Here is a 17,456-nt window from a genome sequence, read left to right as displayed (position 1 = left end):
TGAGTTCATCCAAGCCTCGGCTTAACAGCTTGATGCTATTCTATTGCAAGCTGCCCCACTGCTGGTTAGTGCTTTGTTCTGTCTGTTACCAGTTCTACTGGTTTAACTTTTGACATTGTACGCTAATATTTACAGCAACTGTCAGGTTAATAATTCAAATAAACCACTTCAATGACTTAATCCTTTGGATAATCTCTGATCCTTGAACACAACAAAACAAGAAGATTTACTGGTAATACCATCTACATCGTATAGTCTTTCTTGGTCTCCAATAGAATATCAATCTCTCCATCTCTCCTTCTCCTCTGCAACTTAAAACATTGTTTAATTCCAATTATTTCTTGTCTGATGAAAGGTCTTTAATCTGAAATGTTAGAGCAACACATACAAAACGCTGGAGGAACTCAGCAAGTCAGGCAGTATCTATGAAAAGGAATAAAGAGTCCACGTTTCAGGCTGAGATCCTTCATCAGGACCTAAAATGTTAATTATGTTTCTCTGTTTACGGTCGAGTACTTCCAGACCTTTTTTTAAACCTTAGTTCGTACTTTCTGCAGCTGCATTTTTATGAGTTTTTATAGACAATAATTAATTCTTAATTATCCCTGCTATTGCTTCTGGGTGCTTCTGGTCCTAGGTGTGTCTGAGAAATGAACCTTCACCAAAGGACCCCTTCTGTTCACACTTACCAGGTTCGTAGTAGTCATACACCTTGACTGGGACTGGAGCAGTTTTACCAATGATGTACTCCCGGTATGCGTAGAACTTGACACAGGTCATACACTGGCTGGGAATCTGAGTAACGGCAAGAGAGAAGCAGGCATTCAGGAAATCTATATCTCACTCAGTTAATATTTAAAAGACTCAGACTGGTCCAGCCCATTTCGCAGTCCTTCTGCAGACAGGAAGTACCTCGGAAGTGGGGTCATTGTTATAAAGCAAGAAATTCAGCAAATTGTGCTCAGTAAGATTCTGAAAATAGCAATGAGATTATGTTGATGACATTGAAAGTATTGACCCAGGGCATTATCGTGCTCTAGTGGCCATGAGACCCAAAGGAGTGACCAGGGTCTTGGATTAGCAACCCATTCAACAGATGTTATCCATCGAGTATGAAGACACACACTCAGCGTTTTAAGAACAGCTTCTTCCCACCCACCATCAAATTTCTGAACGGACATTGAGCCAACACATGAACACTACCTTACTTTTACTTTCTTTCTGCACTACTTAACTTACATTTTTTATATATATTTATGGTAATTTATAATATTTGTATGTCTTGCACTCTACTGCTGCCGCAAAACAACAAATTTCACAACATACAGGTGATATTAAACCCGATTCTAACAATGGAAACCTCCCTCGGGGTATCAGCCTGATTAGACATGCAGAACTCTGGACTTCAACTTGCACTGACAATTTTCTGTTCAAAAATGAGCATGCTCCCCACAGATGCATATTTAAGGAAGGTATTTTTCCCTCCCTCTTCCTCCCCAGCCTTCTCCACATCTCCTGCAACTATTGGCTCCCCCCCCACTTCAAAATAAGGGGTCAGAAAATAAGGATAGATATGGGGTGAAATTTCTTCAGCGTGACAGTAGTTGATCTTTGGAATTCTCTACCAAGAGAGCGGTGGAGACTCAATCATTTTATATATTCAAGACAGAGATAGATAGATTTGTGTATATTAAGAGAACCAAGAAAATTACAGGAAAGTGGCAATAGTCATAATCTTATTGAAACGGAGCAACCAGAATGGGCTAGATGGCCTCCTCATTGTTCTACTTGTTATGAGAGCCCAGGGAGATTTGTGTTGGATCCACTTAGTGATCAAGGCTGTTGATCAATGTGAGATTGTGAGATTAAAGAGAATCAGGACAGAAAGCTCCAGAACATTTCTGTATCTATGGCTCTGCACCTAAGGCAGTTGATACTGAATGAAAAAGGATTAAAAGAGATCTAGGAAGAAAGCATCTACACAAGTTTATCAGAATGATTGTGTGGGGAACAATACTGCCAAAAGCGGATGGAATCAATGATTGCCATCTGGTCGCTCCTAATGAGATCACCTAACTCTGTACAGGCACATATAGGGTATACTTACTCAGGTTCTAAGTCTAGATAAAGTAGAGATCATTTCTAATTCCCCTGACAGTTAAGTTTGGTAACTAACTGAGATCAATTTAAACACAGCTATCTTGCACTCAACTGAGACTTCTGAGGAAAGTAGCTTGCTTTTACTGGGAAGAGTTCGTGTAATTTCCGTTTCCTTTGCAGATAGAATCTCTTTTTTTGAACAAATTGAATCTGCTTACAGGACAATAGGTTGTTGCTATGAGTCACATGACATGTTCTACCTCCACTGCATTGGCTGATGCGATGTTAGAGTCACACAACACAGAAACAAGCTCTTCGGCCCATCATGGCCATGTTGTCAATCAAGTACCTATCTGCAAGAATCCCATATGTCAGCACGTGGTCTCACACACTTGGTTGCTGCAGTATTTGAATGCTTAAATGTTGTTGGAATACCTACCGCCACAACCTTCCTAGGTCATGAGTCATAAACACAAGAAATCCTGCAGATGCTGGCAATCCAAAGCAACACACACAAAATGCTGGAGGAACTTAGCAGGTCAGGCAGCATCTATGGAAGTGAATAGATAGTCGACATTTCTGGCCAAGACCCTTCTTTTAGGACTGAGAAGAAAGGGGAAGATGCCGGAATAAAAAGATGGAGGGGAGGGGAAAGAGGCTGGCTGGAAAGTGATAGGTGAAGCCAGGTGGGTGGGAAAGGTCAAGGGCTGGAGAAGAAGGAATCTGATTGGAGAAGGAAGTGGGCCAAAGGAGAAATGGAAGGAGGAGGGGACCCAGGGGAAGGAATCGGCAGGTGAGAAAAGGCAAAAGGTCAGAGTGGAGAAATAGAGAAAGGTGGGAGGGGGGAAATCGATATTCATGCCATCCAGGTTGGAGGCTACCCAGATGGAATACAAGGTGTTGCCCCTCCACCTTGAGGGTGGCTTCATCATGGCACAAGAGGCCATGGACCGACATGTCAGAGGGAGCTTCAGAGTGTAACCACACTCTTACCTGCCACTTTAGACCTATGCCTGTTGGTCTCAAGATACCTCTGCCATGGGAAAAGTTTTTAAAAAAAAAATGTACCCTATCTGTGCCTCTCATAATTTTGTATAATTCTATCAGGTCCCCCTCAGCCTGCTCTGCTCCAAGTAAAACAAACCCAGTATATCCAGTCCCTCCTCATAACTGAAAGAGTTCATCAAAAATAATTTCTTATTATTTCACTGCATCTTTAGTTTCTCTCTTACCTCATCAAAATAAAACAGAATTTTTCTTCCATCCATTTCGTATCGTTTGAGTTCAATCTGTTTGCCCAGGAGCAGCTGTGGGGAGGAAAAATGTTGTGTTGAATGTGTTACTTTCAAACATGCAGAATAAACCCAATTTAGGTTCATTGTTAATTTTCACTATATCTTGGGATCCTAATTGAGTAAAATAACTATCAAAATAACAGGTTGGGCCCTGGGAGCTTGGGCCTTGTCTCCAAATGAGTGGGCTGGCACTAATTTTCCTTTACAGCATCAGCCACTTATTGTTTACCTTGGCCTTCCACAGTCGTTCACTATTCACCAGGTGTAACTACAGTGTGACTTGGGTATATAGACAACTCCTAATTAAAATGAGACCAGAGAGGTTGAGACCGTTAGCAGTAAGTGCAATATAAACTTTATCTGCTTCGATATGTATAAAAGCAGCACTCAGTTCAACAAGACACGGCTATGCTTTGTATACGGGTACTCTGATAGCTAGTTTTTCCTTTGAGTCTGGTGAAACAGGGTTTTCTCCAGGGTGCCACAACAGCTCATGGCGTCGGAGATTAGAGTTCTATTCCGGTGTCGTCTGTAAGGAGTTTGTGCGTTCTCCCTGTAACCATTAGGGTGCCCCAGGCTCCTCCCACAACCCAAATTGTCCGTACTCCCACAGGACAATTTGTAATGGCCAATTAGCCCACCTGGCTAGCAGGCTAATTGGCCGTGGCAAACTGTCCTGTGATTAGGCTGGGGCTAGATGGGTGGGTTGCGGCCTCTTTGGCCCAGAAGGGCCTGTTCTGCACTGTATCTCGAAATAAAACACAAACAAATAGATAAAGGCCGCCAACTGACAAGTGGCTCCTCTCTCCATCTGAATCATAGAATGACTGGAAGGAGGTTGTTCATCCCATTGTGTCTATACCGGTTCTATGAACAAGCTCTCGTCTTCTTCCCCCCACCCCCCCCACTTCCCTGCTCTTTCTCCATACCTCTGGAAATCTGTCTTTTCAAGAATATACACAGTTCCTTGCTGAAAATTCCCGCTTTCACCTCCCTTATGTGGAGCATTCCAGATTACAACAATTCACTGTGTGATGCTAATCCTGGTGTCATTTGAGTTTATTTTTAATCGGTAGTTACCAGTCACTCTAAACGGTTTAGTTTTACTTTGATCAATTTTTTCTCAACTTTCCAAGAATAATTCCAATCCCTCCTAAAATCGCTCATTTCTGGAACCACTCTGCAAACCTCTGCATCCATCTGCAATGTCCTGACACTTCCCTCAAGTGAGGATACCAGAAGTCGTCATGAAATCCCAGGAGGTGCCTGTATGGTGTTTTTGTCCCCCCGAAGTTTTAGCCTCAGATGGCTCACATTGAGAAGCCAGAGGGCTGAATCTGGGACTTTTGACTGCAGTTGCCTGTCTACATTTGCCAATGAAAGCCTTTTGCAGGGATTAATGAGTTAACCTAATCCCAGTGTTAAGAGATGGTTGATCTAACAGATAAATGGGCTGCGATCCAGGCAGTCCCTGTGAATGGGAGGCCTACGCTCCACCCCGGAAAGTCAGTCTGCCAAAAATGTTTAATATATTAAAAGAAAGTTATTAAAATGAACCCTCCCCCAACTCCCCAATCTTGTGAAAGACCTTTGTTTTAATATCAGGGGGTTCTTTCCCAAGACCTCCACTGTGATACTAAAATCACGAGGCTCCACTAGCCGATATAAAGTTACATACATACACAGAAATACACAATGCACACACGGAAACACGTATATACAGAGATATAGAAGCAGAAAGATACATATAGAGAGATGCACATCTGCACTGACCCACATCTGCACAGATACACATGGTATCTGAAGGCTGAAGCAGATACACACACACACTTGAGAGGTGGTGGGACAAGCTCATTGGCTCTGAGGCAAGGGCAGCGTGGGTCTCACAGGCTGACGCACAGAGTAACAAAGGGGAAGTCTGTTGGAGCTGATCGCAGCTTCGCACATTGTGCCACATAACAGTTCTATCACGAGAGGTTTTGCCTTTCTCTGGGGACGTTTCATAAAAGAGCAAACTGCAGTGAAAGCTGCGTCTATTCAAGACCATGATAAGCGCGAGCAGCCTCAGCTTCCAGCCGAGGCCAGTAAAGAGCCACACTTAATTTAGGTTGGGTTTTACGGGGCCTGAAGGCTGTTGTTAATATTTCATAGATGGAAGGGCAGTAACTGGCCGCAGACAGACGGTTTACGACGTTCTTTTGCACTCTGGCGCCAGGGAGAATTGTGCTCCCTGGTGAGAGCTGAGTTTTACGGGCTGGCCTGATGGAAGTCCCAACTCCAGGTCCTGCCCACTGCTTAGGCAGTCTCCTCAGGCTGGCCGCTGGCACCGAGGTAGGTTCAGGCAGCAAACTGCTGGTGCCTTCCATCCCTTCACATCTGCCCCTACCTCCTCCATCTCTCTCTCTTTCTGCTTCCCCCCAACATTGCCTCCCTTCCTCTCTTCCCCTTCTCTGCCACTGTCCTGTCACCTCTCTCCTTCTGCTGCTATCCCTCCCTCACAACCCTCCTCCTCAACCCCGTAACCCACCCCTCCAACAACATGCCCTTCATTCCCCATGCAAAGTGTTAGTTTGGGGAAGTTTCAGGAATGCGCTCAGCTCTCTGAGGATACTTGGGGAGTTGTGTCACACAGGGGTGATGGACATGCTGAGGGAGGAGGGTGGTGTTGAAATTTGTGGTGTGAAGAGGAGAGGTGCAGTGAAGGGGTCAATGGGTACAAGGAGAGGACATGGAGTTCGGGTGCAGTGAAGAGTGCAACAACAGTATGGGCCGAGTGGCCTGTATTTGTATTGTCTGCTCTGGGTATCTGCAGGAGTGACAGACTCGGATGTTGAGAAGCAATGAGCAGATGGAGCAAAGAAACAAAACATTGCGATTACATTGCCACGACAGAAGCCCTTGCATGTTCTTACAACAGCGTTTATTTAAATGGAATGCCCCTCAAGGTGACCTTTGGCTGCCCCCTGGACATCCTTGTTTTGAGTCTTTGGGAGGTTGCCGGTTAATGACTCAGAAGTAACGCAGCAATTCTGTGTCACGTTTAACCTTTGGCCCTCTTCTGCTGACCCCACAGCTCTGGCTCCTTTGAAGTTCCTTTTATTGCTCACACACCTACTGCATGATTTCTCTTCTGCCGCGTGTGCCAAGCAATTCATACTCTGCCCACCCTTCAATGAGGATCTGCAGGCTGGGGAGCCACAGACTGCATCACTCAGCCAGATCCTGACACCTCTCCCTCTCACCCCCCCAAAAAAACATACACACACACACAGATACCGACACGTGCGCACAGAGACATGCATACACACGTCTGTGCGCTTGCACAAGGATATGTGTGTGCGCACGCACAGAAATGGACACACACCTGTGTGTACATGGGCACTCATGGAATGACATGTATACACACATACTCACTCTCTTCACAGAAACGTTACACAGATGATACTGATAACACCAATAGCTGGACGTCCTGTCAAAGATCCCTCCTGAGGAGGACTCTCTGAGCACAGACAATAGATGCAGCCCAGTGCCTCAACTCAAATACGCAAAAGACAATGCAGAGCAAAGATAATACAAGATTTTATTTTTCTAAAACAAAGTTTGCTTAAAGGTCTCAGTCCCACTTATACTCAAACACTTGTAAATGTACTTGGTCAATGATCTTTCCCTTGCTATTTAGGGTCTTTAAATCACTGGATAAATCTTCTGGTTTCCGTGACTTTTTGGGTCTCTAGGGCTCCATAATTTTTGCTTTACAAATAAATAGAATTCCAGTCCTGCTGAGAGTACCTGAGCCCACAGCTGCTCCCCCCCCCCACTCCTGTGTGCCGTGGTGACACCGAACAAGTCCCAGGTCACACAGTGTGCATGAACTCTGACCTTCGACCAGTGCCAATGGCTGTCAGAGGTTCCTGGCGCAGAGTTGTCTACAGCCATCCGCGCCCAAGAGTCACCAGAGTGCAGCTGAAACACTGCAACCTTCTGCCCTTTCCTCAACCTCGTGGATTGCCTGACATCCAGAACTGAAAAGTGGGTCTCCTTCAACTAAACAGTGGGAAGACTACAGTCACTGCCTGCATCCCCACCACAAATTCCGTTCCCTGGTCACCGACACCATTCCTCTCCTGCAAATGTCTGAAATGTAACCAAACTGCTCACAACCCTGATGTCAAATTTAACCCCAGAATGAGCTTTGGAGCACATTTCCACACTTCCACTGAAACCACTAAAATCCAAGTAACTCTCCCAGCTCCTGGAATGCCATTCTTGTTGTACTCAGAGGTGGATCGTTGCTCTTCCACCTCTGGATGCAATCCATCTTACTGCTCACCGTAAACCGGAAGCATCCAAATCTTTATTCCTTACCCCCCAACTCGCAGCCATTTCTGTTAACTTAGGAAAGTGCAAAAGGAAATTCTAACACCAACAGCACAATGGGGACAAAGGACAGGGCCAAGAGGTCACTGGGGACCAAGGGCAGGGCCTAGAGGAAGTTGTTGCAAAGTTATTAGCTGTGAGAATACATGCATCTCAGGAGAAAAGTTGCCAAGTGGTGTCGCTGCATTAGGGCAGCAGGAAGAGTGAATTACAGGTAAACGTTAATTGTATCTAGCTGAAACGAGATCATGTAAGTCCTTAACACAAAATAGAAAGCTTTTTTTTTGTTAAAATATATACATTTTAACTAATTATATTAAACATGTTAGATAGCAGTGGAGGACTGTAATGTATATCTGCAGCATGTGGGAGTCCGTGGGGAGCAATAAGTTCTTGGGCAGCCGCAGCTGCAGAAAGGTTCAAGGTCTCGTGGCTCAAGGTTGCTGGAGTCCAAGTGCACACACTGCGGGGGACCAGAGCGAAGCTGAGCCCTTTATTCCAGGAGGCTGCCACACTCTCCAGGTAGTGGAACCACTGGGCACATATCCCCAAGTGGGAATCCTGACCCAACTCCCTTGACTGGAAGCAAAAGAGCCGGGACTAATTTTAACACCGTCCCTTCCCAATCCCAGGAAGTCCGACAATTCTGCCTGGACCAGAGATGAAAGCAGAGAGCGCCGCAGCTTCAGAATCTCGTTATTTTAAGAGGAACTTTATTGCGTGGGAGGTGGAGGAGGGGGGAGGGTCAGATGGCAATTGAGGATAAACCTTTAAATATGCAATTCATTAAAACTGTCATCTCCCAGGGAAACTATTATGAGGAGCGTTTCAGGGCCACTGGAACTAGAGGGAGCGCAGCTCCGGAAGACTGAAAGTCACAGTGCAGACCAGCTCATGGTCTGGTTCTCAGGGGTTAGGGGACCCTCTGTCCCCAGCGGGTGGAACCTAAGATGTGAGATGCTCACAGCACCAAACAGATTCGTTCCAAGACAGAGTCTCCACCAAAATGAACTCCAGATGTTGCAGGGATCACTCCCAATAAACAGCTGCAAACTCCAATTACAGAGGCACCAAGATCAACCCCCCCCATCCCCACCCCCACGGGGACCCCAAACAAGGACAGAGCCTCACACTGCAGTCAGACTCTGGCTCACAGCCCAAACCAATCCCACTCCTCCCCCTTTTGCACAGTTTCTGTCCCATATCCCATAGGCAATCCCCAAGTGCACCACTGCGGCTACCCAGGTCCACACCATCAGCAGGAAGTTAGAGAGAAATGGTTTCAATTAAATCTGACAGAGGGGAGAGAGACGGAATGGGGCAAGTGGCAGAAGGTGGAGAGAGGGGCGAGGAGGCGGCCGAGGAGCAGAGAGGACTTCAGAAGTGGGGAGAGAACGTGAATATATTGAGGGAAGCAAATAGTGAAGTGTGTGTGGGTGAGAGAGATTGAGTGTGCCCTCTCCATTGGCATAGAATCACAGGGTCATCTTTAAACGTAAATTTCAAGGGCTTGGAGACTCCAGGGATCCAACATAAAGCCTTGATTTTAAAAAAAGCGTCTGAAACGTCACCTGTTCCAGACTTTCCACATCTGCTCGGAAGCCTGACAGGAGAGGGACCTCCAGGACTGCCATATTCGAAGAGCCAGAATGTAACCACCTAGGGAAGAATAAGTATTGGTTAGAGAGGGGAAAGTTCTGCTTAGGCAGGAAGAGTGACCCCAATGGAGGGCAGGCACAATGAAGCTGAAGGCTGTATACCTGGCACAGGCCTCCACGCTCAGCTTGTACTCCTGATGATCCTGGTCCGAAGCCGGGTCGTCATCGTGATGCAGCGCCCGCTCCTGGCGTGACCTCTTCGACCGGTTGTCGCTCCTGGAGGCGGGCCTGGCGAGGTGCCGGTGCCGGTGCCGCTCACGGTTTGGTTCCTTCAGGTTCACCGACAGCTGGAAGGCTGGTTTGGCCACCGGATCCGGCACGTTGTAGCTCACGTCGATCTATGAAGATGGAGACTAATTTACAGTCAGCATAGACTTTTGTCAGCGCTCCTTCTGACTGTCCCGGAACACGAGTGTCCCAATCCAGCTACTCTCAAGCCCTAATCGTGACTGGGCTTCCACAAAATATACATTTGCTCCAACTCCTTGAAACTATATTTTCTTAGGTCAGATTTTAAGGATTTTGGAGCTTGTATTTCATTCATCAATGACCCTTAGTGGGGCACAGATTCCAGAGATACCATCTTTCACTGGGGTACAGTTTGTCAGACTCAGTTCAGAGTAAGGTTTAAGTCCCACACATATTGACACCCACAATTGTCTGAAGCCCACAGACACCTTCTCTCTGGATATGTGTCCCACTGGACTGGGTCCTATAGTCACTGACTCAGGAGTGCAAATCCAACTGATGTTGAGTCCTCAATTGAACCCTATCCTTTTCTCTGCTCTCTATTTACAGACTTGCTCCAGTAAGAGTCAGTGGAGTGTGAGCTTAGATGTGGTTTCATTCTCTACCCCCACCTCTTGGCCCAGTAACCATCCCTGGATGCTGATGTGACCATGGCCAATAAAGACAAGGATTACATCAGTCTTTTCACATGCAAGGTGTCAGCTGCAAGTTACTGGCCGAGCGTCAAGCTCATCACAATAATGTGGTGTCTAAAATGAACCGTACATGTAGATTCTGGGAGAACTTTCGAAATGGAAGCGGATCGAACGGGTCAAACTAGATCAGAGGGAGATAAAGACCTGGCCAGAAGGAGCAACCTTAGCATTAGAGAACTGCTTTGAAAACACAGACTGGAACATGTTCAGGGAGGCGGCTACTTACGACCATCACATTAACATCAATGAATATGCGGGATCTGTGACTGGCTATATAGAGGAGTGCATTGAGGATGTCCCTGTTATTAACCACATCTCTGTGAGGGCAAATCAGAAGCCATGGTTGACTGCTGAGAGAACGAGATGCTTCTTCAGTTCGGGGAATAAGCTTTTAGATCAGCAAGAGCTGTGCTTTCCCATGCCACCAGAAAGGCAAAACAGGATTACTCACAGAGAACTTGCAGCCATTTCTGTACTACCAGAGACATGAGGTGCACATGGCAGGAGATTCAGACTATAACTGACGACAAGTCCATCCTGCACGTTAACAACAGTGACGTCTCTCTTCCTGATCGGCTGATTGTCTTTTATGCATGGTTTGAAACACAGAATGATGTGCCGGTGAGGAAGGCAGCCTTTCTCCCCTCCACCCCTCCCCCACCCCCACCGAGGAACAGACACTCCGTCTGGTCTCAACTGATATGAGGAAGACCCTAACCAGGGGAAACCCACATAAAACTGTGGGACCTGATAACGTAACTAGTTGGATGCTGAGAAACTGCAACCCATTTAGCAAAGGTTCTAACAAACTGTTCTCACTGTCCCTGCAGGCTTCAAGGCAGCCACCATCAACCTGGTGCCCAACAGGGTGACAGTAACCAGCCTTAACAACTACTGTCCAGTGGCATTGACCTCAACAAAAATGAAGTGCTTTGAGCAACTGGTTATGGATTGCATTAAATCCCATCTTCCTGCTACGTTGCACCCTTTCACTCAAATTGGTCCACGGACAATGCCATTGTCTCTGCCCTCCAATCTGTCCTGGTTCTTTGAGAAAACTGTGCCTCGTACACCAGAATGCTGTTGATCTACTTTAGCTGATCATCCCCCCAGAAGCCAGTGAGTAAATTGTCCTCGTTGGGTCTCAACACCCCTCTCTGTAACTAGATCCTGGACTTCTTGACAGAAAGACCACAGTCAGTCATGTCGGCAACACTTGCCCACTTACCATCAGGCAGGAGGTACTGTAGTATTAGAACAAGGACTGTTAGGATGGGAAACAGCTTCTTTCTTCAAGCTGTGAGACCACTGAACTCCCTGCCATCACTCAGATCTCATCACATATAAAGCGCCAGTAGCATTATACCATTTACTTTCTAAACTTGCGCCGTAATTGCACCCTATGTTAAATGTTACCAGAACATGTTTTATGAGGAAAATTTGAGTAAGCCGGCATTTTCTCCTTGGAGCAAAGGAGGATACAGGGCGACTTGATAGAGGTGTAAAGATTATGAGTGGCATTGATGGAGTGGACAATTAGTGCCTTTTTCCCCACAGCAGCAAATGCCAATACCTGAGAACATCCATTTAAGGTGAGGGGAGATGTCAAAGGCAGTTTTTGGCTTCTTTTCTTTACACACAGAGAATGGTATGTGCCTGGAAAGTACTGCTGGGGGTGGAGGTAGAGACTGATACCAGCAAAGATATTTAAGAGACTCTTAGATAGGGACATGGAGGTAAGAAAAATGGAGGGTTACAGGCAGTGTAGGAGGAAGGGTTAGATTGATAGTTGAGTAGGTTTGTACAGGTCAGCATAGCATCATGGGCTAAAGGGTTCGCACGGTGCTGTAGTGTTGCACCATCTATAATGGAGCACGTGACCTTCTTCTCCACTGATTCAATTACTATCTGGCATTCAGGATCTCAGGCAGAGGAAGCAGAGGACTCAAAAATGACAGTGCCATTTTTCATCCTTACCTGCATCAAACAGCAGCCTTCTCCCTTGGCACTAACAAACAGACCAGTCGGAACACTTGGAATCTAGAAAGGCAGGGAGTAGACAGAGAAATATCAGAACACCTTCAATGGTTTTACCGTAGCAGTTGAGAGAATTCAACAAAATCTGAGCCTTGCAAGATACAGTCCTCAGGCTGACCCTGCCCTGTTTCAGTACAATTTATTTTGGGTGTAACGAGATTCCCAGATTCCTATTTATCCCAAGATCAGGCTTTCCTTTTTTCCCCCACTGCTGCTATGAATCCATTAAAATATCTGCCACTGGTTCATGACGACCTTTTCCTCAGCACCTCACTGAAAACCACTGTTGCAAAGCCTATCAGCATTACATCATTGCCCCTTGGTTACTCCTCACCATGTCTACAGAATTCTTCTTCGGAGGAATGACTTCATCTTTTACCCTAATCTTCAAAACCCTCTCCAACTTTACTACACAAGAAACAGAACCAGGAGTAGGTCGTTTGGCCTCTAGTACCTGTTCTGTCATTTAGTCAGATCGTGGGTGATATTTTCCCTTAGTGCCATCTTCTTGCCTAATCACATACTCCTTTATTCCCTTAATATCTAAAAACCTGCCAGTCTCAATGTCTTGAATGTATTCAGAGCTGTGCCTCTGCAGCCTTCTCGGACTGCGAATTCCAATTATTCACCATTCTCTGTGTTGTGTCTGTGCACAACTACGTATATATTAAATAAAAGCACGCACACGCGAGATGGCTTTAACTACTGCATTCGCATTGCAATGAGAGAGAGAGATTAATGCGAAGTGTTTGGGGGGGGGGGGAGAGGAGGTCATTGCTGTAAAAGAAATAGGTCCAAACATTACACTTCCTCCCCCTTTAGATTAATGCAACATAAAACTACGTATGTACAAAACATTCAATTCCCTTTCGTAAACCCGTATTCCAAATTCACATAACAGTCCATAACTAGCTTCACAGTTCTAAAGGTTCAATCCTTTGGGTGATGCTCTGTTTCTTTCAGGATAGTGCCTCTGGACCTGTGGAGTGGCATCAGGTTTGGGATGTGCCTTATCTAAGATAATGTTCTCGGTTTCCAGTGTCACGTTGCTGTCAGTGACATGAGCATCACTGAGAGGTAAATCCAGTGACTGTAATGTATCCGTCTTATTGGATGCAATCGACTCAGGTGTGTTCTTCAGTTGAGCATCCAGTATCTGGTCCACATGACATCTTCATGTCTGATCTCCAACAGCCACTGTGTATATCAGTGGTCCAGTTCTTGTAGCTATCCTACCAGGTGTCCACTTGCTTTCTTGGTAATCACACACTAGGACTTCCTGTCCAACCTCGAAGCTCCTTGCTGCTTCACTTGGCAACTGACTGAACTGTTTATTCTGCACTTCCCTCTGTAGATCTGATTTCAGGAGGTCTATGCAAGATCTCAGATTCCTGCTCGTCAACAGCATTGCAGGTGTTTGATTTGTCGTCACATGAACAGAGTTCTGATATACAAAAAGAAAGTTGTCCACCTGTGCTGTACAGAAATGTTCTCCTCGTCCAATGCTTTAATGGACTTCTTGAAGGTCTGAATAAAACTTTCAGCTAACTCATTCATTGCTGAGTGGTGAGGAGCTGGCTAGAAATGTCTGATGCCATTTTTCTTCATGAACAGTCGGAATTCTTCTGATATGTATAGTGGTCCATTGTCACAATTTCTTCTGTTACGCCATTTCTGGCAAAGATAACCCTCAGAGCAGAGGCAGTCTTTGCTGAGGTGGTTGACTTCATTGGTATAACCTCTGGCCACTTCGAATGAGCATCCACAGCAATCAGAAATCTATCACCCTGGTTAAGATTTTTACTGCTATGCTGTAGGTATTTCATTTTAGCAGCTCTGTAAGAGCAGTCTGTTCTGCTTTCAGTCTCTTTGGGTTTGAGCAGAGATGAGAAGCTTTGTTGTTCAAATTAGGAATGTCATGTCAGCCAATCAGTATGGTGGAATTGAGAGAAGGTTCTGGAGGACGCTGGGTGGAAAGGTTTCGTGAGGAGCACAGGTGTGGGTCGAGGTCTTTTTTGGCAGGAGCTGGGAGAAGACAGGAGGGAAGATGGCTGAGGCTGCTGTCCCTGTTGCATGAGGTGCTTTGTGCAGATGAATGGATTCAAGGAGGAAGGATCAATACTCCCATGGGAGACCTGTTTGTTCGAGATGGATTTCGAGTGACATTCGGAAGGTGGTGCATGCTTTCACACAGACCAAGGGTCCAGTGCGTGAGTGACAGACAAGTTCAAGATGAGCTCCAACTTAAGTGCACGTTTGATTGTTTAAGAATAATGGGCCCTTTTTGTTTTGTTTCCTTTCTTTCCTTTAGTAACTTTGCTTAAGTTAACACTCTTAAATATAATTCTTTATAATTGTGTGCAGTGTACGATCTGTTGTTTCTTGCCGATAGGTGATTGCCGGGGGGTAGTAAATCACACCGCATTCACACAAACCGGGGTTTGGGTGGGTGAGACATCCCAACCTCAGGGATTTGACGGAACCAAAGTCCTATACACCCTAGACGTATGGAGTCTGAGAAAGGTGGGTTTCTTGCTGCCAGGTCCAGTGGCTCTTAGCAAGGGGCTAACAAGCCGCATCTCCAGAGATGCCCGGTAGAAAGGGGTTTCAGAAACATCGAGTCCATGAATGGCCCAGCAAAGTCAAAATGTACTCATTGCCATGATGAAGACAGCCACTCCCACGGGTGTAACAGTGCCTGTGGGGGTACATTTTAAACTTTTTGGCATCTTAAACAGCTTCTTCGATCTGTTTATCTATTCCCTTCTCAAACACCTTCTCATTAGCATCAAGCGGCTGTGACAGTCTCTGGTTAGTGCTATCATTTGGACTGCTGTTGTCTGTTGATGTCACACTGAGACCTTTGATTGTGTGCCAGTCTAGTTGGATTTTTCGCAAACATTCATGTCCGAAAAGTGCTGGCCCTTCACTTTTCAAATCATGAAGCTCTAACTGTTGTGTTTGGCCTCCACACATCACATTTACTTTCAGTTTGCCTTTGGGAGACACTTGCTCACCTGTGTAAGTCTTTGATATCACCAAGGTCTTCTCCGATGGTATCTTAGAAAACAGTCTGTTGTAGTCAGCCTCTGGAATTATGGGCAAAGCTGACCTTGTTCCAGCTCCAGTTTTACACCAGACACATCGAATGTGATCCAAATGATTTTGTAATCTGCTTCAATTATACCATGCAGCTCTAGGCATGACAGTTTAAGCTTTGTCAGACTCTATGTTGTCTGATTCTGTTTTACATTCAGTCACTTTATTCATTTGTTTAGTTTTGTGTTTGAGACTTTTCTCTTGGTTGTGCTTTTTGTCTGCATTGCACACTCTCTCTGTGACCTTGTCTGGACACTTTCTGCAGACTTTCTTTGAACCAACAGTCATTTGCATCATGGAGGATTTGCCACATCGATAACATCTTTGGCTTTTTGCGCCATTCAGGGACATTTTGTCATTTCACATTCTAACCTCCTTTTCTGTAGTTCTGCTGCATCCTTTGCTGTAGTCTCTAATAATACTGCAATAGTCAATGCCTGTTCTCTTTCTGCCAGGAGCTTCATTTGAGTGCTTTGACAATGCATGCCTCAAACAATCCTGTCCCTCAATGCATCAGAAAGTCCATCTCTATACTGGGAAAGTTTGCGCCATTCTGCAATGCATTCAGAAAGGCTTTCATCTTTTGACTGGTTCCTTTTGTAAAATCTAAATCTTTCCACTATTACCAGCAGTTTAGGGCTCAGGCAATTACGTAAAATTGTAACAATTTCATCCAGCATCTTGCTCGCTGTCTTTTCAGGGGTTACCAGGTTGTGTAAGAGACTATATGTCCTTGCACCCATTAAGTGAAGAAGCGTAGGGGTTTTCTTTTACTCCTCCATGTTGTTCACATTACAATAGAGTTCCACTCTCTCAATATACGACTTCCAGTCTTCATTATGTCTATCAAATTCATCAACCTTCCCAACTGAAACCATCGCCACATTATTTTCACTTTAAATTCAGCGTGTCTTTCACAATTATTCATGCATCCTTTGGCTTTCTTGTGCTGTTTAACTCTTGCTGTTTCGTCCTGTAACTGTCAGTGCCGTTCTTGATATTTTCTGACATTCAAGTTCTTACTCGTCGCCAATTTGTTGTGTCTGTGCACAACTACATGTCAATTAAATAAAAGCATGCACGTGGGAGATGGCTTTAACTGGTGTATTCACATTGCAACGAGAGAGAGAGAGAGAGAGAGAGAGAGAAAGCAATGCACATGCATAGACATCAGATCAATACGCAGTGCTGGGGGGGGGTCATTGCTGTAAAAGAAATAGCTTTATACATTACACTCTGCATGTAAAAGTTTCTTTTCAATATCTTATATGACTGATCCCTTATTTTGAGACTATGATCCCTGGTAGTAGACACGCCTGCCAGGGGAAACTACAATTCTGTACATGCTTTGTAGGCCCCTTTAGCCTTTGGTATATTTCAATGAGATCACCTCTCATTCTTCTAGTGAACCTTCACTGCACTTCTGTATCTTTCCCTGGGTTATGAGACCATACTTGTGCACAACGCTCTCAATGTGCTTTAGATACTGCAACAATATTCTTTAGGATTGAATCCCCATGACAACTTGGCCACACCAACTTAATTGCTACATCTTCAAAATGCCATCGGCATTTCAGTACCAGAGAATTCTCCCTCCACTCTGCTGGCTAGTTGCTTCTTTCCTCATACACAGTTGCAACGTGATGGTCAAACACTGCATCTGACAACCTAGCGTCCCTTTCCAAGGACTCTTCCACCTCCCAGCTCTGCTCTCTGGCTGCTAAACTTCGAGCTTAACTCAAACTGTTCTTTATTCTCATCACTTGATCTCCACCTACCATTAGACAATATCTTCTCGACCCACTAACTCTCACATACTTGCCCTACTCTCCAGGGTTTGCTATAGACAGAGACAGCAAGGAGAATTTTGGTGGCAAGATTGACCAATTTTCCCTGTTAATCACTACAGTGAGTGATTGGACTGATTTTATACAAATTATTTATGC

At 45.3% G+C, this 17,456-nt stretch overlaps 1 protein-coding gene across 1 annotated transcript in view; it reads right to left on the bottom strand.

Annotated features, from left to right (window-relative positions):
• Nucleotides 1–17,456, bottom strand: part of cpamd8 (C3 and PZP like alpha-2-macroglobulin domain containing 8) — a 106,515-nt gene that overhangs the window by 20,404 nt on the left and 68,655 nt on the right. Inside the window, exons 34-38 of the mRNA XM_072243950.1 lie at nucleotides 12,352–12,414; nucleotides 9,533–9,768; nucleotides 9,344–9,431; nucleotides 3,333–3,407; nucleotides 690–795 (exon numbers count right to left, since the gene is read on the bottom strand). Coding sequence (XP_072100051.1) covers nucleotides 690–795; nucleotides 3,333–3,407; nucleotides 9,344–9,431; nucleotides 9,533–9,768; nucleotides 12,352–12,414 — 568 coding nt within the window. The remainder of the gene's footprint in view (nucleotides 1–689; nucleotides 796–3,332; nucleotides 3,408–9,343; nucleotides 9,432–9,532; nucleotides 9,769–12,351; nucleotides 12,415–17,456) is intronic.

This window comes from Mobula birostris, chromosome 26 (assembly GCF_030028105.1).
Source record: "Mobula birostris isolate sMobBir1 chromosome 26, sMobBir1.hap1, whole genome shotgun sequence".
Lineage (NCBI taxonomy): Eukaryota > Metazoa > Chordata > Chondrichthyes > Myliobatiformes > Myliobatidae > Mobula > Mobula birostris.
The sequence above is the reverse complement of the archived record's forward strand: the minus strand, read 5'-3'. Positions and strand labels throughout refer to the sequence as shown.